This window comes from Camelus ferus, chromosome 1 (genome assembly GCF_009834535.1).
Source record: "Camelus ferus isolate YT-003-E chromosome 1, BCGSAC_Cfer_1.0, whole genome shotgun sequence".
Lineage (NCBI taxonomy): Eukaryota > Metazoa > Chordata > Mammalia > Artiodactyla > Camelidae > Camelus > Camelus ferus.
This window is the reverse complement of record NC_045696.1, coordinates 56,735,097-56,760,219: the sequence shown is the minus strand read 5'-3', so window position 1 is coordinate 56,760,219 and position 25,123 is coordinate 56,735,097. Positions and strand designations below refer to the sequence as shown.

The following is a 25,123-nucleotide window of genomic DNA, read 5'->3' as shown; positions in this document are numbered from 1 at the left end:
CAGATTTTTTTTTTAAGTTCGCAAATCCTGAAAATCAAAAGCAGCAAATTTTTTTAAAAATCAGCCTTAAAGGTTTTGGTGGAAAGCAAATGGTAGAAGAGGGAAGACACTTGTTCCTTACTATCTTTCCATAACTAGTTTTTATTTAACTTATTCTAATAATCACTTTCCTCCCACCCCATTACCAGTCCCCCCAAAAATCCATACCTCTGAGCTTCCACTACAATTTTCTAATGAACTCATCCCCGGCAAAGATTCCAAATCACCAACTGAGCAAAATAATCTTAGAAAGATTTCTTTTTGTTTATTTGTGTTTTTAGCATTGCAGGAATTGAAAACACTGTTTATAAGACATCTCCCAAGTAGAAAGAAATGAAGACAGGAAAAAGTAGCCTGCTTGATAAAGGTAAACATGAAGGTAATAATTCTTTAAGAGGCTCGCAGATATAGGACCCTGAGAGTATTAAAATGTTAGGTTAAAAAAATGGAAGAGGAATTTCAATGTTATGGGGATCAGTCTAAAGAAGATATGTGGATCTGTCCAAACTAAAAAGCATTATCTGCAGTCACAAGGAAAGATGATTTAACCCCAAACTTAGAAATGAATATCTCAAATAGATAGAGTTTACTTAAATATGCTGAGTGACTCAGAACTGACCACTAGAAGAGGTCTATTTCCACTGTTGGCTATTTTTAAGAGTAATTTATTAGAGACTTATTTCACTTTGAGTTACTTATTAAAGACTTCTTTTACACTAGTTCTAAAATCTGTCTGCCTTTAAGTCTTTTCCATGGAGCCACACAAAAGCTGAATCTCCATGAAAGCTGTATCATATTCCTCTCTAGCACTCAATCTAAAACATCCTAGACATTTACATAGCCCTACACTTACTCACTTCTTTGTAAGATCCTCCAAACCCCAGAGTACAACATAGGCACGTGTATGTGTACCCACACACACGTTATTTGATGAGTTAAACTAGATAATCTCTAAACTCCTATTTATAAGATTATATCAAATACACATTTTTAAGATTCCATTTTTTAAAAATTTAACTTATTTCAAAATTTATTTAAAATGAGATTCCCTCGTCTCTAGATGAATTCAGTAATAAGGGCTCCCAAACTATGTCTAATTCAAACACCTAACAATTTTATTTGTTAATAATTAACCATCCACAATAAAATCACAGTGTCTTACATGCTTTTACAGAAGCTATAAAACTATTTTTTCACCCAATATTTCCTCTGCTGAGAATCCTTAAGGAAAAGCTTAAAAAATAAGAATAAAATGCCATATACACAAAAATATTCGAAGTGTCATATCTAAATCAGCCAAAAAACAAAAACAAAAACACAAAGTGCCCCAAAGAGATGAGAAGGAAAACAGGGCAGAAAAATCACATTTATTAAAACATATTTAGAACACTAAATAGAAACAGGAAAGTTTGATACATTAAGGAACCAAGACATCACAAATTATTCTTGGCTATGACTGTAATTACAGGTAATACACAAAAGGCTGGTGGTTTTGTGGTTAATTTTTTTTCTCTTCAAAATTTTCTCTGGCATTATGGCTACATAATTTTTAAATTAAAAATGGAAAATATAAACCTATTTCCATATCATCTAACTTTAACATCTAAAAAGAAAATACAATCTCCCCCACCATTTTGGGAATGTATGTTGCTAAATTTAACTTAGAAATGTCATTAACTAAATCACCGTGGTTGAGATTGCTGAAGTAGAAATGCTAAGTCTATTTATATGGTCAGAAGCTAGCTAAATCTAAAATATGTATTTATGAACCACAAGATGTTATTTTGTTGATTTGAGGGCTTTCATCCCATATTACCTTCATTTTGGTTACATAAGACCCCCTTATTTCAGGAAATAAAATAGCTGCTTTTGCCTAATTAAGTTTCTGAAACCAGGGACTAGTGCGCAAAAAGCGAGGCTATTCTACTTTAATAAAATAAAGTAGCTACACACACCAAACATCAAACATTTGTAGAGCTCAACCCCAGAACACCAAAGGTAAAAATCTAAATGGAAACTATACAGAGAATCTATAATCCTTAGGAAAAAGAGAGATGGGAGAGGGAAAAGCTATAAACTGAAGTAAGAAAATCACTGGCTTTAACGTGTGAATTAACACTGATAAAACAATTCTTGTTGGACTTAATTTCCTGAGCCCAGAATTTCTGGACACTCATCTAGGAGCTATTACTCTTTACCCAGTGGCAGAGTTGCCCATACACTTGAGTTAAGAACTTTTTATCAGGGAAGAAGTAAAGCCTAGAAGGCTTCAAATCTAATTCCTAAATACCCTCTAATTACTAATATAATCTAGTTTATAAACCTAGGACCTGTTGAAATGAGAATGGAGATAGGAGCCCATCAGATACCCCCTTATTGGTCAGAAATCCCATCAACCTCCAAATAGCAACCAAGAAATCGAATAGCTTTGTAAAGCACAGGGTTTAGAATGAAAACTGTGGTGACTATCAATTCAGGCAGAGCATAAATATTACAGCGGAAATACTTCCCTCTTTCTCCTCTGATACACACACCAAATGTTTATTTCCTGTTTTCTTCAAAATGAGGATGAGAGATGAATATTGAGCAAAACAGGAAAGGAACAGAGGGGAAAAGACCAAGATTTCTAAAGGGAATATAGCAGGGGGAGGGTATAGCTCAGTGGTAGAGCGCATGCCTAGCATGCATGAGGTCCTGGGTTCAATCCCCAATACCTCCATCAAAAATAAATATATAAGTAAACCTAATTACCTCCTCCCTCCCAACTAAATAAATAAATAAAGAGAATGTATAGAACAAGGGAGGATGTCAAGACATTACTAAACAAAACCAGACTGACAAGCAGATTGGGGTCTAGTATAACCTAATCAGCGTACTCTCTCTGTAAAGGAAAGTCCAAATGAAAAACCAAATTTAATCAAAAGGCAAGTACAATCTTAGAATGAGGGTCCCCAGTGATTAAGAATTTTCAATCATGGTATCTCAGGCTTCACTGTAGGGACATAACTGCCAATTAAGTTGGCTATTCATGTTGGCTGATCAGGGCACCCTCCCTTGACTGATATCAATGTAAAGTGACTTATTCTTGCTCTCCTGAAGCCCTTCTTTCCACCTTCACATTGACCATAACCCTCATATTAAAAATACAGTCTTTGCTCGGACTGGCCACAAAACAACTGTTTCAGTTTTAGCTTTCTTTCACAGAATGTTTTCATGCACCCTACCCTATCTCAACTCCCTGACTCAAATAACCTTGACTATATTTGGTGTTAGACCATCTCTTCCATAAGCAACCTGTTGATTACAACTCGTTTCATTCGGACACAACTCCTAGGTAAACTTCAAAGAGCATCATGGATCAGTCTCCTAAATACTGATATATAAGTAGTAGGATAACTTCCTTTTAGAAAGTTCCATAAAATTAAATAAGAATCAAGTGATGAGTAAATGTAGAAGAACATTACTTTAGATTACCCTCTCTGAGGGACTGGATAACACCTTCCACTGCAGTCAAGAGTGACGAAGATGACCACTGTAACACCAACATCTGCAGAAAATCACAAAACCAAAACCCAGAGCTCCTTTAAGAAATCTGTTAGAGTGAATAGCAAAAATCATGAGGCTTTTCTATTCTATTTTGAAAGCACTCCAGATACATCTATGTTCCTCTATAGCACACTCAAGCAATTCTTATACTCACGATGATTAAGATTTTCTTAAAACCAAGATCTCTCCTAGATAAGCCCTTTCAAGGTAAATACTTAGGTTCAATTAAATGTTTAACACAAGTGTGAATTCTTTAGATGACTTTTCATCCAAAATGACTGCTTCATAGTAAATAAAGAAAAAAAAAAGTCATAGGCTATCATTGCTCTTTTTGTTAATAATCTTAATTGATATTGGAATTATTTCCCATTAAATTTTTTAAAAATTCTTTAAAATGTACAATACATAACATATACAAAAGTTAGAAAATTAAACATGCACACAAATCTGTAATTTTTTTACAATAAAATATTTCTGTAAAAATTTCAATTGTATTTTTCAGATAGTTTTTTAAAAGTCAGATCTATTAATTAAAAAGTAACCTATATTTCTGAATTCAGCCGTAACAAACAGACAATCTAACTTAACAGCAGTGATTCTTTGCATAGATTTTTTTTTTACAAATTTTTAATACAAAATTGATCTACTGAGTAATTAGGAAAACTATAGTCTCTTTTCCAATTTACAAATAATAAAATAACTATACAACTTAGCATTTTAAATCTCTTCATGTTAATGTCAGGCACGTTATATTTTTTAAAAATAAATGTTTTGTAAATTCCGTGTTTACAAAATTCTTAAAAATAAAGTATTTAATTAAATGAAGCAATTTATAACTCTTGTTGACAATTCTCTTCCATTAATGGATGACTAAGAAGCTAAATATCTATTGTTAACTTGGAAAGGGTCCTTCTCTTATTTCTTTGGCTAACTTGTACTTATCTTTTAGGTCCCTGCTGTTTCTTAATTTCCTTCAGAGGCCAAACCCAGATTATATGCTCTGGTTATGTACTCCTGATAGCACTTTGCACTTTCACTAACAAAGCATTTAAGTGCTAATAATAAGTATTTATTGTAAGTGTCTGGCAGTGACTGGCACAAGTAAGTGCTCAAATATCTGTTGAATGAAGAGGTCAAAAGTAAAGTCAATAAAGTCAGAATAGCCTCAAAGTGGTAGAGAAAGTCAACCCTCTAGATTACCTATAAATAAGGGATGGGGGTGGAAGCAGAGGTAGGAGGGCCATGGGTGAAAGGACAGTCCATGGATGAGTACACCGCCTTGTGAAAGAGAAAGGCTTTGCAAAAGCTTCTAAAAGTAGTATGACAGTCAAACAGGACATTAAGACTGACTATATGCTGACTTATACCAATAAATTCACTTTTACAATGAAATACATGATTAGTTTAAAAATTAGATGAATCAATTTAAGAAAAAGGATACACACTTTATTTTAAAAAGTTACTTAAAAGAAAGATTCATAAACTAGAAAAATCTCACCTGTCATGGGATCAAAGAGCTGATTAGCTTCTAAATCTGTAAACGTACTACTACAGACGGGACATTTGAAGGAAGCCCGGTTGGTGGAATCTCTCTCATCAGTTTCAATCCTCCTTCTCATGTGGTCCAATTTATATTTTACCACATTAACAAGAGTACGATAATTGATAAAGTAGTAGTTATGACGAGTAGTTTTCCCATCTGCAGCAGTCTCTACCCTCATTCTGCATTTGATGAACTTGTCTCCCTTTAAATTATTCAAGACTGATCGAAGTTGTTTCCGATCAAACTTGAGCAGCTCCAACATGTCCTCCTCTTTCACACAGGGGTTTCGGATCAAGATGTCCAAGGCCAAAGCATGCTCAATACCATAAAACCCCCGGATCACATACTTGGCTAATCGCTTCAATGCTGCAGGAACCTCGGTGAGGACATCTGGATCTGCCATCTTTAGCAGCAAACTTCAATTTTAAATGTACTGAATTCAGAAAAAAAGAGAAAATTAGCTAGGCATAAGGACAAAGTAATTATTTTAAATCTAGAATAATCAACCCATTATTGGTTGCTGGTAACCACTATTCTTGAAGTGCCACAAAGGTACTCAAGGCTAGTAATGCCTAAGCATGTAACAGAGAACAAGATTTTCCTCTAGAGTACACAAAAGATTACACCTGAAAAGCTTGACATATTTCTTAAACGGTTACTTTCAAGACTGAGTGTGCTTAGTTCCAAAAAGTAACTTATTACTTTATAGCAGTGATGTATTATATCAAGTCCACTTTATTTAATAAAGAGAAACACAAAAAAAGCTAAATGAAGTCTCATTATTCTCAATGCTACAGATCTTTGTGAATGCTGAAAACCCCCTGAGAAACTTAGCAGTTAGCATATTCTTTTAAGTGTCTTCCTTGAGTAAAATTTTTCCACCAAGATAGATTCTAGGATGTTGTATATAGTCATGTTCTCACAATAAAATCACAACAAACCAATGAACACATAAGTAATCACTAGCTGGGATGCTTGGCAAAATTACTGTTATAAATCTGGAAGAAATTAACAAATAGTTCCAGACAGTTTTACCAACCTTGAAAAATTAAATGACCAATTAAGTAAATGCAATACAGTTCTTAAAAACAGTTAACAACAACAAACACCAAGATACCCTTAAATACGGGATCCCTTGTAAGACAAAGCAGAAGTTAATTATACCCAGAAAGCTATCTTCTAGAAGCCCAAACTGACATGGGCTAGAGTTTCATATGTTAAAAAGCCTGGGCTTTGGAATTAGCCAGACAGCTTTGTTTTAGTAGCTGTGTGATCCTAAGCAATCCCTTAAGCAACCTCAAGCCACACTTTATTCTCTGAGAAATAAGGATATCAACTACCACAGTGAGGTTGCTGTGACAAATAAATGAGAATGTAACATGCTTAGGAAGCACTTATTAATAAAGATAGCATCCATATCAATTTAATACATCCTAAACTAAAAACAGCCAGGCTACCCACACAGATTATATAAAATGAAATTTACCTAAACCCTAAGGATATTTTTAATAGACATCCCATTGAACTATTTCAATAAGGAATCATATTCTGTTAATACTAGCTTCTACTGAACTTTTTATTTAAAATCAGTGGTTTTCAACCTTATCAGGTTTAATACTTCTTTTATAAGAAATATTTTTATATCCACAGTACTATATTAAAAAGATATTCCTAAATAACCAATATATACATATACTTGGGGGGTAGAATATAATGCCCTACCTGTAATAAAGGAAAAATAAAAGCAAAGTCAGTTATAATAAAGTATATATACTGAGGCATGACTGTACATAAGAGATAACAAAGTAGCACCTAGATCCAAACCTGTGGGCCTAGAGTCCTCCTGTTATCCCAAGGCTTAGGGATGCCAAGCAAGTGCCTGGGCAAAACACTGAAGTAATATCCTAACGTATCATTAGAAACATTTTGTTCTTTCCAATTTGGTCAACACATTGTACTTGAACCCGGTTTTGGGTTTTTTTGTTTTGTTTTGTTTCATTTTGTTTTATTTTGTTTTGTTTTACATGCTTAACAGTTGGCAGAATATACCAATATGTGGCTTCAGAAACAGTCCAAAGGATGGCAAATGTCAAAATAACCTACTTTTTCCAGTATTTCCTACTATTGTATTCCCCTACCTGACCTTCCACCCCGTATACTCCATTTTCCAGACCAATGGTTCCCAACCATGGCTATAAAGTAGAATAATCTGGGGTGCATTTAACAATACCCACCCTGGGCCCCATCCCAGAGATTCTGTTTCAGCTAGTCTGAGAGGGCCAGATTAGGCATCACACTAATTTTAAAGCTTCTTAGGTGACTCTAATATACAGAATAAGTCCCTGACCACTGCAACCAACAAACTGGGTGCCTGGCTACTACAGACCCCGCCAAAGCACATCCTGCATGGGAAGGGCGTTGTGTCACCTAGCATTAAGCCTGTTTCCTTTGCCTCAGACACCATAGGGGGCCCTAAAGATTTGAGCAAGGGAGTGACATAACTTTTCAGTACAATAGTTTTGGGTTTTGAATCCCAGTTGGATATTCTCAGCCTCAGTTTCCTCATATATAAAAAGTGACTAACAGAACCTTTCTCATAGAGTTGATGTATGGATTAAATGAAGTAATTCATGTAAAGTGTTCTGCCTTCAAAGCTGGTATCATTAGAATTTCATTAAATATTGGCATTCATAATGACTTCCTACTTAGAAAAGTGATTCTTACAACAATTTGAGAAATGGGTGAAGTAAGTGAAGATGGAAGCACTGTGGAAGTATTGAGAGCTATAGTAATCAAACCTAAACCACGAAAGAGAAGAAAAAATTAGAAGAGGACAGGGTGAATGAAACTTATTAGAGAAACAAAATCAAAAGGATCCAACAATTATTGGAAATGGAGTTACAAAGTAGGAAATTTTTAAATAGTTATTTGGTTTTTTCCCAATTTTTTTATTGTGATAAAATACACATAACAAAAAATTTACCAACATTTTTAAGTATACAATTTAGTGATAGGTATAATAATAACACATTTATAATGTTATCCAATAATCACTGCCATCCACTTCCATGATTCTTCTCACCTTGTAAACTGAAACATTATATCCATTAAACAATAACATATAGCTATTTGCTTTGAGCTAGTGTAACTGGAAAGAGAAAAGTACTACTATGAGAAATAGGTTAACACCTGAAGAGGAACTTGGCATTCACTTCTAGTTGCTTGCCTTTGAGGAAATACTAGAGTATTACTGTGAAGATGTCCAGCAGGTAGCTGAACAAATGGAGAGCTCAGCAAAGAAGTCATGCTGTGACACCTTGCTCAAAATCTCTACATTCTAAAATCCTCCTTCCTGACCACTATGTTCTCTCTTTCACCACTTCTACTTCCTCACTTAACACTAAACCTCCTCAATCTCAAGATTTCATAATACTTAGGTCTGAGTTCTCAAACTAGCAGCCTATGCCACACCGTTTGACTCAAAGAATGAATGTTTTGTAATTTTTCTGATTAGTGGTTGACATTTTAAAATCATGAGATTTCACATAAATTTCCATTTTCAGCTCCTCATGAAAGTCAGAACTATATGAAGAAACAAGTGAGGCCATGTTCCCACGTGGAAACAATAAGCTAAAGAGTAGATTAGAAGAGCAGAGTAGAATCCTTTTAAACAAATGAAGCTTGGCTGGCCTCTGGAGACTTTTGAGTATGTGACCTCTGAGAGCCAGGCCTTGTTTCTTCTTTTTAGCCTCAGAGTCCATCAGTCACCTCCCAACCTCACCTACCACCCTACCTAGCCCAGACCCCCAAAGGCAAGCTGTTTTGTTTTGTTTTGTTTTTGAACCATATATATTCTAATCATATAAACATTTAAGGACTACTGTGCATCAGGCACAGAGTTGGAGAAACAAAGTTGAAATGAATGCACTCTACATTCCATCTACCCTATCAGCCTCATCTCCAGCCACACTGGCATTCTCTCAGTTTCATGAGCCACATAAGCATTCCCTGCTCCCAGACTTTTGCACATGTTGTTCTGTCTGTCCCCTCAGCTAAGCCCAAAGTCCCTTCTAATCATCCTTCACTCAAATGACATTTCCTCAAAGAGATCTTTCCAGGTTTCCCTTAGGGGCTTAGAATGATTCCCCTTTCACGTGTTCCCATAGCTCTTTCCCCTTCTTCCTTGCACTGAATAGACATACTTTCTCCAAGTCTATGTCGGAGACCAGAGGCTTAACCTTGTTCACTACTGAGTTTGCAGTATGGAGCACAGCTGGTCAAGTACTTCCTTTCAGTAGGTCTCCCAAGCACGTGTTCTTCAAACATGCCCACCCTGCCAGCCTTCCCCCAATTCACTTCCTCCACTGCAGTTTCCAGCGGAGAAAATGATAGGGTATTGGAAACCCTCTTCTTAAACTTCTAATAGTTTTAAGCAGAAGATGACAGCATCAAATTCGCGATTTTAAAGGATTGTGTTGACTGCAGGGTGTAAAATAAAAGGAGCGGATGTAGGGAGTCCTGTCATCCTGTACAGATTATTTCAGTACACTACTACTATTCCAGCTCTAAAAAGAACTTGAATTCTACACATCCAACTGGTTTTCTCAGTTACCATATTTCACGGCACTCTGCAGGCCCTCGTACATAAAGAGGCATATCACCGCGAAACCTCCGAAGCAGCTGGCCTCCACCAGCCCGGTTCAGTAATGTTCACCTCCTCCCCACTGTGAGACCCCCGAGACCCTAAATTCCCTCGGACTCTGCCAGGTGAGTCCAGGGGCCACACTCAGCGCAGCCAAGCCCGTCCTACCCGAGGTCGCACATGGGCCGCTCCGGGGTCAATGGTTCTTTGGAGGACCAAGAAGAGAACAAGTCAAGAGAGTAAGGGGGTGGAGGATAGCTAAGGAGAACGGAGCAATGAGGAGAGGACACCTTGAAATGCCACGCCTGGCCAGGGAGCCGAGAACAAGGAACAGGGAACAAGGTTTACCAAAGCGAATCCTCGAACACTCCCACTACAGCTTCCCTCAGCGCCTCAACTACCGGCTTAAACGAGCCACGCCACTCGTGCGACAAAGAAAACGCCCTAATCCTGCGACCAGCTTCGGAAACCACCCGCTACTTTTAGCCAGGCGGGCCAATCAGCACAGTGACGCCTTCAATCAAGACAGTCACGCTCCGATTGGCCAATGACGTTGAAGGCTCCGCCCTCCATACCCAGCTCTGATTGGTCTACAATCCCGGAATAGGCGTTAACCCCAGCAAGGCAGTGGCAAGATGGCGTCTCTGGATCGGGTGAAGGTACTGGTGTTGGGAGACTCAGGTGAGCCGCTTAACCCAACCTTGGGGCTCCCGACACTTTTGAGTTATCCGAGAATCCTCCCCTTTCGCTCTCCCCCATCTCCCCACCGCAGCCAACTGACTCTGACCTGTGGCTGAAATCCCTCTCAAGACCCAAAGACTACGTTTCCCAGAGGACTTTGCTCTATTTGACGAAGCAGCGGCGTATCACGGGTGGGGGGCGCAGCGCCCGGCGTTTTCGCGGCTTTCGCAGGTTTCTCGTCGGTCTCGGGCGACCGCAGCCAAGTGATCCTTTGTTTTAAAAGATATGGAGATACTGAGTATTGGGCGCTGGGCTGAGACGGAAGTTAGGACCGTCTCAAACAGATTTTGTTAATTAAGGAAATCAGAGTACACTAAGAAGAATGACATTATTACAAGTGTTTTGCATATTTTAACTCCTTTAATCCTGAAATCAGCCCTCCTACCCCATTTTACGGATGAGAAAAGTGAGGCGGAGAGATGTAAAGGACAACTGGTTTGAACCCAGAGTTCACGTACTTCAGACAGTAACCTATATTATTTAATGAAATATTAAATTTCAAAGTCCTGTTTTGCTCTCAGCTGGGCTTCTTGATTTTTATGTTCTCTTTAATCTTATTGCAAACCGATTATATGCTAGGTTGTAAGAAATAGAGAAATTAAAAGGGCCATATTATGAAGCAGCTGGGACTTAATGCTGAGCCCTGTTTAATCCTAGTGTTAAAATTCTTTTGATACCTTGGACGTTTGAGAACTGAAATTGAAGTCTGCGTTTCCCCCTCCTTCACTTCACTATCCTGTTATTCATAACTTCCACTCTTAAGCGCCTTTAGAACTTGAAATAAATGGTAACCTTGCATTTCATAGATGCACTTTTGTGGGGTTGACCTTTGGATGTTGCTGTGAGCGAAGACATTTTGTCAGTTGCTTGGAGGTGGAAAGAACATACTCCGGAGAGCTTGAAAACTAACTTTCCCAAACTGAATAAAATTGTTGAGGGGAGGAGGTTAAGAACCTTTCACATTGCCTGAAGATCATTTGCCTTACAAAGAGCATCATTTAATATTCCATTCAGAAAGTTGCATTATGAAGTTCTATGAAGATAATCCAATTTATGTCAACTTTAGTTCTTTGACTTGAAATGGTGAAGTTAATTTAATAAAAACACTCAGTTTTACAGATAAAGAAGGCAATGGTGATCTAAATGGACTTCACAAAAGCATCACCAAGTAGAATTTAGAACTGGAATCCAGAGCTAACAGAGAGTTCTTCATGTTATGTGAAGTAGATGTTCTCTGTCATTTATAATTCCCTTTCTATTGCATCTAACAATCCCTTCATGTTACATATTGTTCGAACTAGTCATTTTATTCTCTCCCCTCCCCCTACAAAAAAACTGAAATACTTACTACATAGCAGGCACTGAGTTAGGTACTAGAGTTATAACTGTGGCATCAATGCATTACATAACAGGGTTGAATTATCTGCTGCATTAAATTTGGAAAAGTGATCAGGCAATTAGTAAGCTTTTTGACATTATTATTATAGTTCAGTTGTAAAACAGAAGACAACCATGCCCACTAGGAAAGTGATTGATCTTGTTACTCATTCACTGATGTTAGGCTGTGTGTGCAAAGTCAGTTATTGCTTTTTTATCAGTTCTCTTTTAACAGTGATTTGCTATCTGACAGATTAGAATATACTTTTTACACTTCATTTGTCTTTGTACTCAAACTTCAAAGTTTACTTTTGAATAAAGGCTTATTGCCTCTGTGAAATTTTAAGGATTTCACAAATATATAAAGGAATGACTTGGGTTTAGAAATTTGTTTGTGTCACCTAGAGATATTTGATAATTTAGTAAGAAATCCTGAAAGTCTCACCAACATACATATACTCTTTTCTCTTCTTTCCGAGATGAGGGATGAGCTTAACACATTACCAGCTCTATTTGGAGCTGGCATTTATTTGATTATATTGAACTTTTTTTTCCCCAGCAAATCAAGTGCATTCTTCTGATCTAATTTAGTTCTAATGATAAAAACAGAATCAGACCCTCCCAAAATTCTTAAAGAAGTCAAATAGCCACTATTCATGGTACTTCAGTTGTTCTTACTTTAGAGTCCATCCACTGTTAGCGCTTGTCACCCAATGCAGTTAATTCTTGGAGAGCTATATAGTATTACTGCGTAGAGATGTTTACCCTACACAGTGAAGCTTAACTGGAAGCTCAAGCCTTCTATCAAGCTGATGACTACATGCCTAGCTATAAGCCTCCAACATAGATGAACCTACATGCAAACACAAAAATCAGCAATATGCCCTGAGGCCATAGATATCAGATGCAATGCAGTAAATACAAAGCTGTTTGATTACTCAAAAATCTTACATGCCTGTATGTAAAAAAAAAAATTAATGAAAGGGAAATCTGGGAAAATGTTTGACTCAATTACGTGAGCAGCTAATATATAAAGAGGTCATGTAAATTGATAACACTAAAACCTAATAGATAAATGGGTAGAGCAATGAATAGATAATTCATAGAGAAGGGACACAACTGATTAGCAAAGATGATCATTATGTGTATCTTTACCAGAAAGTAAAGAAATGCAGACTAAAGTACAATGTCACTTTTTTGTGTCTTATAAACTAACAAAAAAAGTAACTACATGCTATTGAGGTACAACAAGCAAGACCTGCAGGCTTATGTATATAGCTGGTGGCAGAGTAACAAGATAAAAGTTGACAATAGATATCAAGAACTTTAAATATTGATCTCCTTTTACACATTAATTTCACTTCTGGGAAGGTATACTAAGAAAATACTTTAAATTTTAATCAAAAGTTTAAACAGATCTTTTCTTAGCATCATGTTTGAAACACCCTAATATCTAATAATGAGAAAATGGTTAAATAAATCATTGTGCCTACTCTTTGAACTACTATGGAGACATTAAAAATGTTTATGAAGATTCTGTAATAACATGGAAAATTTTTGCCATTAAATAAATACTAAGGCCCTGTTCTGAGTACTGGGAATAAAAACTATGAGTAAAACCCAGTCCCAGCCCTCAAAGAACTTAAAATTTAGCAGATGGAATAAAATCTATAAACAAGCAAGTGTGATAGTGTATTTTAAGTACTTTCTAGGAAAATATACAGTGTGCAGTGGAGATGCAAAGAATGGTGAATGATGTGCTTAATTCTACCTGCATGGAGTCAGAAAAGTCTTTATAACTAGAATGATGCTATGTCTTGAAAGATTAATTCACCAGGCCAGCGGGAGAGAGGAAATGGAAGGGGAGAATGGGTAGGATATTTCAGACAAAACCAGCTGTGTAAGTAAAGGCTTATGTTTCATTGTTTTCTTTTTTTAATATATTTTTATTGACGTATAGTCAGTTTACAGTGTTGTGCCAGTTCTGGTGTACAGCACAATACTTGAGTCACACTGGTCAGAATAGCCATCATTCAAAAGTCCACAAACAATAAATGCTGGAGAGGGTGTAGAGAAAAGGGAACCCTCCTACACTGTTGGTGGGAATGCAGTTCGGTGCAGCCACTGTGGAAAACAGTATGGAGATTCCTCAAAAGACTAAAAGTAGACTTACCATATGATCCAGCAATCCCACTCCTGGACATATATCCAGAGGGAAACTTAATTCAGAAAGCTACATGCACCCCAGTGTTCATAGCAGTACTATTTACCATAACCAAGACATGAAAACAACCTAAATATCCATCAACAGATGACTGGATAAAGAAGCTGTGGTATACTTATACAATGGAATACTACTCAGCCTTAGAAAATAATAATAAAAATGTCATTTGCAGCAACATGGATGGACCTAGAGAATGTCATTCTAAGTGAAGTAAGCCAGAAAGAGAAAGAAAAATACCACATGATATCACTTATATGTTGAATCTAAAAAAAGACAAATGAACTTTTATTTCATTGTTTTAAGTATACTGTGTACATTTTGTATATATTCACAATAACAACCTGCTTATAGAAAAACCCTGCTTATGAAATGAAATCTACATGTTGACAATACTGCTCTTCAGGTGATTTTTTTCTTCTTTTTTCTGTACTTTCTAGATTGTCTGTAAATATAACTTTATAGTAGTGTTAGGTCCATACTCAATAATTCACACAAAAAGGTGGTCTAAATTTATGGTACAACTAGTGATGCATAAAGATTCACGAACTATGCTTGTCATAATGGAATCCCAAAATGTATTAACTGAAAGAGTAACTCTACACACAAATATGCAGGGATAGCTCATTCCTTTTCCTCTTCATACAGATCTCCAAATACTAGCCCCAGCATTAGTAACTTGAGTATCCTGAACCCAGGAAATCTATAAGAAAAGAAAGTCTGCCCTACTGAATGGAGAGGATATTTGCAAATGACATACATGATAAGGGGATATCCAAAATATGTAAAGAACTCATACAACTCAATATCAAAAACAATCCAGTTTAAAAATGGGCAGAAGACCTGATAGACCATTTTCCAAAGAATACATACACATGAAAAGATGCTCAATATCTCTATCAGAGAAATGCAAAGCAAAACCACAATGAGATATCACCTCACATCTTTGAAATGGCTATCATCAAAAAGACAACAAGTGTTGTTGAGGATGTGGAGAAAAGGGAATACTTACATGCTGTTAGTGGGATTGTAAATTAATGCAGCCACTATGGAAAGCAGTATGGAGGCTCCTCAAAAAATTAAAAATAGAACTACTGAATGTATGATCCAGCAATTCCACTTCTGGGTATTTACCTGAAGAAAACAAAAACACTAATTGGAAAAAATGTATGCACCCCTGTGTTCATTGCCACATTATTTACAATAGTCAAGATGTGTCCATAGATAGATGAATGGATAAAGAAAATGTATGTGTGTGCGTGGAATATTACTCAGCCATAAAAAGAATGAAATCTTGCCATTTTCAACAACATGGATGGATTTAGAAGGTATTATGCCAAGGGAAATAAATCAGACAGAGAAAGACAAATATTATATATCACTTACATTTGGAATCTAAAGAAATAAAGCAAATAAATGAACAAAACAAAATGAAAACAGACTCAGATGCAGAGGACTAATTGGTAGTTGCTAGGAAGAGTAAGAGAGGGGTGAAATAGGTACAGGGAATTAAGAGGTACAGACTTTCAGTTATGACTGGGGAGCAAGACCCCACATTCTGTGTTTCCACAAGCCCTCCAGGGGATTTTGGTGCTAAAGTTGAGAGAACCAGTATTCTTAACCATCTTTATTAATAAAGCTTATTAAATGGTTGTGGCATGAACACCCTTTAAATAACCATGCTTTTCATATCATTATTACTGCATATACTCAGTCTCCCTTTTGCCATAATAGATTTCAGCATGACTTTTATATGACTGTAGTTCTTGTGTCTTTTACAGGTGTTGGGAAATCTTCACTAGTTCATCTTCTGTGCCAAAATCAAGTTCTGGGAAATCCATCATGGACTGTGGGCTGCTCAGTAGATGTCAGAGTATGTGTTTCTTATATTTTAGTTTTCCAGTGTCATATTAAAGATAATTCCTTCAAACTGATCAAATGATCAAATTACAGCACTGTAGTCAAGGCTAGTAACAATAATAGCTGGGCTTTATTAAGCACCAACTCTGTGCTAGATACTATGTCAAATGTTGAACACTTATTTTGCTTTTTTAGTCTTTTAAACTGACATATAGTTGCAAAAATTAAGGCATAGAGAAGGTAAAGTAACTTGATCAAATTCATTCTGTTCATAAGAAACAGAGTCAAGATTTGATACCACTTAGTCTGAGGCCAGAAACTTCAGTTTTAATGACTATGCTATACATCTAGAATTCACTTAACATACTCCATAAATAATTCTGCCTAAGCCTTTGTCACTAAGACAGCCAACTTTTGGCTAGAATTGTAGTGCGCAGACAAAAGCTTCTAGAGCTTCCTGTCTAGGTCATCTGTCCCACCTCACATTTAGGAAACACAGGGCAGTTTCCACTTTATTAACTATCTTCCCAGATGTTGTTGGTCTTCCTAATTCTGCCTAGTCCTGTCCAAGGCTCCCCTTCTGCTGGCATACCTGTTTCCATTGAGTTAAGAAATAAATAGGGAGGTAGCTAGCTAGATTGAGAGTTATTTTCCTTCAGTTCCTTGAAGCTATTGTTCCACAGTCTGTGACATATTGCTGATTAGAAATCTTCTGTCAGCCTAATTATTATTCCTTTTTAAGGTAATTTCTTCCCTCTAGTTGCTTTAGAAAAAAATTTGTCTTGTCTTTGATGTTCTGTAGTTCTGCTAACCTATGCCTGGGGTGGATTAGTTTCTAATCATCTTGTTCAGAAGTTGTGTGTCTCATGTCTGTCTTCATTTTTCAAAATTTTTAGCCATTATCTGTTTGCCTACTTTCATTCCCTCTATCATCTTCTTTTGAATTTCTGTTGTATTTTTGTCCTCCTCATCTTTTAATTGCATTTTCATGTTTTCTGTTCTTTCTCCTTGGTGTATTCTGGATGGTGTACTCATACCTGCCTTCCAGTTAACTAAGAATCTCTTCAGCTATGTCTAATCTGTTTTTTAATATACCCACTCAGTTTTGCATTTCAGTAACTGTAATTTTTAATTTCTAGATGTTCCTTTTGGTTCTTTTTCAAGTGTCAAAATTGTTCAAAATATTCTGATCTTTCATTATGGTTTTACCTTTTATTTTAATCATTATTTTCAACATAATATTTCATGGTTTCTTTTGAATTGTTCTTTTTTTTTCTGGGTAGGTGATAGATTTCCTATTTGATGTATATGCTGACTCTACTTCATGGGAATGTACCTCTTCTATGATCTGCAATTCTTTGAAAATACCTGCATCTTCAGCAGGATTTTTTTCCCCTCTTCCCTTTGGAAATCTTGTATGGTTTGTTGTGAGGGTACAGTGCCTTTCCATTTCTGTTGCTGCCAGAGCCCTAGAGATTTCAGTGATCATTGTAATTTCTCATCATGGAATTTCCATGCCACCTTGATAATGTAAATGCCCCCAATATCTGATTGTGGTCTCCATTTTTTATTGACTTTTCATCTCTTTGTCATCCCTACTCAAGGTCTCTGACAAAAAGGTTTTCCTGCTTCCCTGAGCCAGTGGACAGTTTTTCCTGCTCTCTTTCACTGACTGGCTGCTCATCAAGGGTCCACATTTCACGAAGGAAACCTGTATTTTGTCATTCACCTGCATATACTCTTTCCTTTAAAGCTGGAAAACAGATCGCTATTCTTGGATGGGCACTAAAACTCCGGGGACCAACCCCTGAAGCTGTATATGAATCTGGGTCAGGTCCCACTTTGCACTCTAAGTTCTTTCCTCATTTCTAGCATCTGGGGAATTTCCTTTTCTTTCTCTTGAGCTTGTCCTTTTTATTTTTAAAAAATATTTTAATGGTATTTCCATGAATTTGAAATCAGAGGGGACCTGTCTGTGTCATTTCAGCCTGCCATGTTCCCAAATTGTTAGATATGGAAGAAAACACACATTTTTAAATATAAGGGTAGAGGAATACTCTACTGAAAGTAGCTTTGGAGAGTATTCAAGGTATTTCCAATTTTTAAATTCCAGGGTAATTAGAATGTGGAAGAGTGAACAGCATCCACATGAGAGAGCAGTAGGAGAAGTTGTGTCTTCAGGATAGAGACTTACATCAGCTAATACAGTGAGGTTGAAGATAAGGATATAATGGAATTTTATTACCCAGGAGTAAGGTTCCAGGTGAATAAGGGAAAGATTTGGAGGAAGGAAACAATTGGGGTTGAGTAATGGGTAGAAAGCAGTTTGGGAATGGAATACAAGAAAGCAGTTTGGGAATGGAATACAAGAAATCAGTTACAGTGTGTGGTAACTGAGGATAACAGGGATGTAAAATTTCTTGCGTGTAGCTGGTGGCAAAATTTCAAAAGAGACTTTATATTAGCAGTGCCCTGTATATGAAGGTGGAAACTTAGGGTTATATCTGCAAGGAGTATTTCTGTTAAGTCCCAGAGAGCAGATCGGTATGAGATTAGTTAGTTCTCAAGACTGACCAAGTTTTAGAAGTAACAGTAGCAGTTTCCTTTGGAAACCACTGCTTTTGGAGAAAGTGAAATTGGAATTCCCTTGAGTTAGCTTTTGAAAGACTGCAGATTTTTGAACTTCCTCCATAGTTCCAGGGAACATTGGGGAGCACATAAAACTGCCCAAAGGGAGACTGGAATAAAGGCTACAGTAGTCGAAGACAAGTGTCATGTAATAATGTAACATTTTACTGAAAAGAGTGTGTTACTGACTCCTTTAAAGCCAGTCTGGCCTGAATTGCATTATTGTGGAAGAGTAGGGCATGTGGGGCTGAAAGTGATCTTGCTTTTATTACTCTTCATTGAATTGGGGTGGTTGATCTGTCCTCTGTCTTTGAGAAGAATGTATTTCTTGAGTGACAACGTAAGTAAAAGGCATTTTTAAGTGATAATCTTAAGGAAAGTTCTGATAGACATGTAAATCATTTTGACTATTATAATAAAGTGAAAGTTCTTACCTCTAGCAAGAATGATTAAATCTACTGAAGCCTTTACCTAAATAACTTGGAAGAACACTTTCTTCTGTAGCATCTTTTGTGTTGCAATTACAGCTTCTGTGTTACTGAAACCTGTGAGAGGGAATCTCTGGAGTCAGTAGAGATCCATGAATACACACCCTTAAAAACAGTTGCCCCATTTAGCTCATTTCACATGTTAAGAGCCAACTAAAAATAGATGGTAAAGGTGATAATGTAGTTGTTTAATTTCAAGTGCTGGGTGAAGCTAATGAGCTTAAAGTATAAAGTCTGTATTCAGTAATTATTAACATTTTGGATTTAGTATGTAATACAGAGTATTTGTAACTGAACTGAAGGGAAAAGGGGAAAAAAGTTTTACTTTGTGGTAGTCTTCATTCATCACTGTGTTCTAATTTTGTTGCCCTAAGTCCAAAGGGACCAATATAAATGCATGGCTACTCTTAATTATGAAAGCAAGACTTACAGAATTTAATCTTTTCACAAATTATAAATAAGGAAATCGATTTGTCATTTCTAGTTCACTTTAATGGGGTTTTAACTCTAATTTACACATTGTGTACAATCAATATTTGTTGAATTCCTCTTTGGACAGCATAACAATGCAAGCACTGGGGAGAATTTTTTTTAAAGGCAGACTTCTTCACTAAGAATATGATGTAGGATCTAGTAGGTGGGACAAGGTTTTTATATAAATGATCTTTGAGATAACAATAATAATGAATGATGGCTTTAATTTTTTTTAGTGCTTACTTTGACTCAGCATCTATGTTATATACTAAGTCATTTAATGTTTACAACCCCTTGCGGTCGGTGCTGTTAGTTTTCCTGTTTGGCACATGAAGCATCTGAGGCACAGAAGTGTTCAATGATTTGTCCAAGATCACAAGGCTAGTAAGTGATGGAGGTGGAATTCAAACCTAGACAGTCTGGTTCAAGAGCCTGTGTTCTTGATCACTACTCTGCACTGCCTCTTGTTCCAGAATGGTATTGAGAAAAAGATATTCTAATGCTGTTAAATACAGTAACCACTGGCCTGTTGCAGCAATTTACATTCAAATGAACTAAAATTAAAAATTTATTTCCTCAGTTGAACTAGCCATATTTCAAATGCTCAATAGACACACATTGCTGGTGGTTACTATACTGGACATTTCCATCATCATAGAAAGTTCTGTGGGATCACACTGATATAGAACATAAGTGTTATAGCAGTTGAGGAGAGAAAGTAAGGTGCTTGTACAGAATGGAAAATTATACTGGATGCTAATGATTGAACGAGCTGGCAATGGACAAATGGACTATTCCTTAGGAAAGAGGACATATATTACAGGTGAAAGAGAAGGAAATGATCATAAATTCAGCTCTGAACATGAGGAAGGCAGATATCTGTGAGCTATCCAGCTGAAACTGTCTAGAAAGCATTTGGGGTGCTGAAGCTCAAGAGAGAATTCTGAGTTGGAATCATCTGTACAGGGGTAATCCTGAACCATGAGAGCTGATGAGTTCTTCAAAAAGAAAAATTTAGAAAGAGAAGAGCTGAGGGAGAGCCTTGGGGTATATTTAGAGAGTTGACTATGAAAAGAGGGGTCAGAGAAAGATTGCTCAGAGAATTAGGAGGGATAGCCAAGGTGATGAAATACCACAAGAGCAAAAGAGAGATGAGAATTTCATAGGAGGGACTGACTTTTAGTATGAAATAATATAGAGATATAGAGACTGAGAGGGGAAAAAGTTGAATTTGGTGATGATGAAGTTAGTGCTGACTTGAAAGTGCAGTGGAATGTTAGTGGCAGAAACCAAATGATAAAAGTAGGCAGAGAGGAAAGAGACAGGTTTAAATCAACCTTTCACAAAATTTAAAGGTTAAATAAAGAAGCAAGTGGGTACAGAAAAGAAGGGGAAAGTGAAGGGTTTTTTTTGTTTTTTTGTTTTTTTTTTTATATAGAGGAAATGAGTTTGGCTGAAGGGAAAAGAAGATAACTGATACCTACTGGGTATCAGACACTGCAAAGAATTGGAAGTACAGCAGTGAATGAGATAAATTCAATTCCTGCTCCCCTGTTGCACTCTCATTGACTTTTTCTATCCTTCTTTCTTTTCTCTGAACCCTCCCCTAAGACCTCCTACCTTCCTGCCTGTCTTTAATAATAATTCTGCAGGCACACATACTAAATTAAACTTACTAGGAAACATCTACAGCATCCACTCCTCTTTCCTATGTGTATCATCTTCCTTACTAATGAGGTAAAGGACTAAAGAAAAAAAAACTAGTTTGTTTCTACTTTTTAAAAATTACAAAGAATAAACTCTTCAAATGAGACAAAACCTCCTGTATAGTCTTAATTTGGTTTCCAGTAAAAAGTCAAGAGGTGAGTAAATGAGAAGTACTGAAGTGATAGTGTGGTTCCTTTTCCCATTTGATGATCAGCTCATACTGTTGCTACCTGTTGAGAAAATCCTTCCTTGTATAGCTCTAAGTCTGTAATGACTTTACGTATCAGATCCTTGATGACCTGATTTAAATATAAACCACATTTCTTTCAGTTTGGCATTACCTCCCATCATGTTGGGATCTTAGTATAGCACCCAGGTACCACTTATTGTGTCAAGAGCAATCCTTGTTATAATGTCAAGCTTTCCCTTGGAGATCACTCACTCATAAAAGATATAATGTCATAGCTACAAGCTACAAGCCACGGTTTAAAGTTCTTAGGACTCATTACATTTAAATTAACTTAAACTTAGTATTAATTGAGCAGTTTGGAAAGGAAGAAAGGCATCGTCTCTTCTAATTCTGGAAGGAAACATGAAAAGATTTGATTATGGAATTTTGTGGTAAAGAAAAGTACAGATAAGTGGGTCAGTCTGGCTTGGGAGCATGTGTAGTCAGAAGGGAGCTGTCTAACAGACTTGGTACATTGTAAGGCGAAGAGGTCATGCGACCTGGAAATTATATTACATAATGGCTATTCTGGGAGGGGTTACAGTCTTTTAGAGGAGGCAACATTAGACATTTGAAATAATTTTAGAGAAAAAAGTGATATACTAAAATGGTTACCAAACTGAATTATGCATCAGAATCACCTAGAGATCTTTCTTTAAAAATACAGATTTTTGAGCCCTACCCCAGAAGCTTCAGGAGTTGTCCAGAAATCTATATTTTTTTCCCAAGCCCTTCTATTGGTTCTGATTTAGTTCACCCTCAGAACTGTGCTTGAGAAGCACTGGAATTCAGTAAAATAGTGAACTAAACATAATAAGACCTTGGAGGATGAGATATCTTGAATTTATTCCTTGATTTAAACAAAAATATCCAAGCATCTAATATGTGCAAAGTATTATGCTATTTTCTGGGCCTGCAAAGATGAATAGTACATGGTCCCTGCCCTTAAGCTCAGAGTCTAATAAAATAGATATCAGTAGATAAGTAAGACAGTGTGGTTAGTGAAATGATAGAACTGTGCAGGATGTTATGGGAGTAAATAGGAGGAGTACCTATCGTGCCCTGGCTGATTTTGGAGCCAGGGAAAGGGGGGCAGGATCAGCAAAGTTTCAATAAAGTGGTTGAGCTTTTTGATAACAGGTAACTGACTCTTTATAACACCTTGTATTGTTCATTTCAATGATTTTGCTTGGAAATCTAGATAACATTATACATCTCCCTGCTTTTGTAAACAAAATTCATATAGTTTTAACATTTTTATTGATGATTTAGCATGATCACATATTATCAGTTATTTATACCATATGGCAAAACAGTGATACCTTTTATCACAGTGTACAGGATTACTTTTTATTATCCACAGTTGTCCCCAACTGCTGTGATTTTGCAATACCCGTTTTTCTGTCCTGTCTTCTTTGTTGCCAGTCTGATAATTGTTTTCTCTCAATGTCAGTGTGACTGTCTGTAGAAGATCTTATTTACTTAAACTTTTCCTTGGACAAAAAGATTTGGACGAAAAAATATGAATAAGTAAAAAGTGGGAAGCATTCTGTTAAAAATAGAATGTGCATTTTATGACATCTATTTTAACTACTCAGCTATCTTGCTTTTTCTCATTTCAAAGCCATTTAATATACATAATACAACTCCTTCATTTTATAAGCAAAGAAACTAAGACTCAAAGATATCAGGGATAATCAGTAGCAATCAAGGAATATAGTCTAGGCCTCCTGATACCAAATAGTTCCATTCTATAAAATCAAGTTCTTAACTAGGGGTTACAGCAAAATAGTGGAAAATTGCTCCAAATTATGCATGCCAAGGACTGGATCCCAAAGTTACTGATTCAGTAAGTCTGGCATGTATATTTTTTAAAAGGACTTTTATTTCAGCTTAATTGAGATATTGTTGACAGATAAGTAAAATATTTAAGGTGTATATCATAATGATTTACTGTATTCTTATATATTATGAAAAGATTCCTCCCATCCAGTTAATTAGTGCATCCATCACCTCACATGTTCATTTATTTATTCATTTGGTGAGAACATTCAACTTCTCTCAGCATGTTTTAATTATACAATAGAGTGTTTTCAACTATAGTCACCATATCATACATTAAGATCCTCAGACCTTATTCATCTTATGAGTGAAAATTTGTACCTTTTTACCAACTTCTCCCCATTTCCCCCATCCCCCCCAATTCCTCACAACTGTTTTTCTGTTTTGTTTCTATGAGTTTGACTTTCTATTTAGATTCCATATAAATGATAGCATGCAGTATTTTTTTCTCTGTCTCGCTTATTTTACTTAGTATACTTCCTTCTAGTTCTAACCATGTTGTTGCAAATGGCAGGATTTCCCTTTTTCTAATGGCTGAATAATATTCCTATATATATATAATCACATCTTCTCTATTCATCCATTGATGGACACTTGAATTGCTTTCATATCTTGGCTTTTGTGCACAGAACATGGGAGTGCACATATCTCTTCAGCATCCTGTTTTCGTTTCCTTTGGATATATACTCAGAAGTGGGATTGCTGGATCATATGGTAGTCCTGTTTTTAACTTTTTGAGGAACCTCTATTCTGTTTCCGTAGTGGCCAAACCAATTTACATTCCCACCAACAGTGCTTAAGGGTTGTCTTTCTCCACATCCTCGCCAACACTTGTTATCTCTTGTCTTTTTGATATCAGCCATATTAACAGGTATGAGGTGCTATTTCATTGTACTTTTGATTTGCATTTCCCTGCTGATAGTGATATTGAGGACCTTTTCATGTATTTGTTGGCCAAACGTTTGTATGTCTTCTTTGAAAAAAATGTCTAGTCAGTTCCTGTGCCCATTTTTAAATTGGATTGTTTGTTTTTTTGCTATTGAATTGTATGATTTCTTTATATATTTTGGATACTAACCCCTTATCAAATATTTGTAAATATTTTATCCCATTCCACAGGATGTCTTTTCTCTTTGCTGCTGGTTTCCTTTGCTGTGTAGAAGCTCTTATTGTGATGTAGTCCCACTTGTTTATTTTTTGCTTTTGTTGACATGTGTTTTTCTTAAAAAAAAATTCTTGGAAGATTCTGATGTACACCTCTGAACCACTATACTATAATCTGGCTCTTAGCTGTATTCTAATAGATAAGGTTGCTATATATCAGATTTTGTTTCCAAATAGTAATATAGCACAGGCAATAAATGCTTATAGAGTCTAGACCATGAGAAAGGGAGAGATTTTGGAGTTTACTCTGAGAAAGAAGGTCATTGGAGGGTTTTGAATTGAAGAAGGATATGATCTAACTTGCATTTTAAAAAGATTACTTATTTGTATGGAAAACAAATGGGGGTAGAGAGGTACTGAGTAGGGTGAGGCTCTAGTGGGGAGATCGGTTATGAGATGGTTACCTTAATTGAGACAAAGAGATGGATAAGGGCTTTGAAGATGGTAATAGTGGAAATGGTGGGAAGTGGGTTTTGGGATACGTTTTTAAGGCAAAAGGAATAGGATTTGCTGACAAATCAGATATGCAGTAGGAGAAGAGTTAAGTATCACTCAACTTTTTGGCCCTTCAAGTAACTCAAAGGCTAGACTTGCCTTTTACTGAGTCAGAGAAAACTGGGAG

At 36.4% G+C, this 25,123-nt stretch overlaps 2 protein-coding genes across 4 annotated transcripts in view; one reads left to right on the top strand and one right to left on the bottom strand.

Moving 5' to 3' along the window:
• The window catches only part of GTF2E1 (general transcription factor IIE subunit 1), a 36,214-nt gene extending 25,965 nt beyond the window's left edge, over window positions 1–10,249 (bottom strand). The window contains exons 1-2 of one of the 3 annotated variants that reach the window (XM_006190491.2): window positions 10,119–10,249; window positions 5,084–5,561 (exon numbers count right to left, since the gene is read on the bottom strand). In XM_006190491.2, the coding sequence (XP_006190553.1) occupies window positions 5,084–5,531 (448 nt within the window). In that variant the 5' untranslated portion in view covers window positions 5,532–5,561; window positions 10,119–10,249. Of the gene's footprint in view, window positions 1–5,083; window positions 5,562–9,938 lie in introns of all 3 variants that reach the window. The other 2 variants (XM_032480073.1, XM_014564145.2) reach the window with 2 other exon arrangements.
• A 104-nt stretch (window positions 10,250–10,353) lies between these two features.
• RABL3 (RAB, member of RAS oncogene family like 3) overlaps window positions 10,354–25,123 on the top strand; it is a 32,364-nt gene continuing 17,594 nt past the window's right edge. Inside the window, exons 1-2 of the mRNA XM_006190490.2 lie at window positions 10,354–10,451; window positions 15,891–15,982. Coding sequence (XP_006190552.1) covers window positions 10,406–10,451; window positions 15,891–15,982 — 138 coding nt within the window. The 5' untranslated portion in view covers window positions 10,354–10,405. The remainder of the gene's footprint in view (window positions 10,452–15,890; window positions 15,983–25,123) is intronic.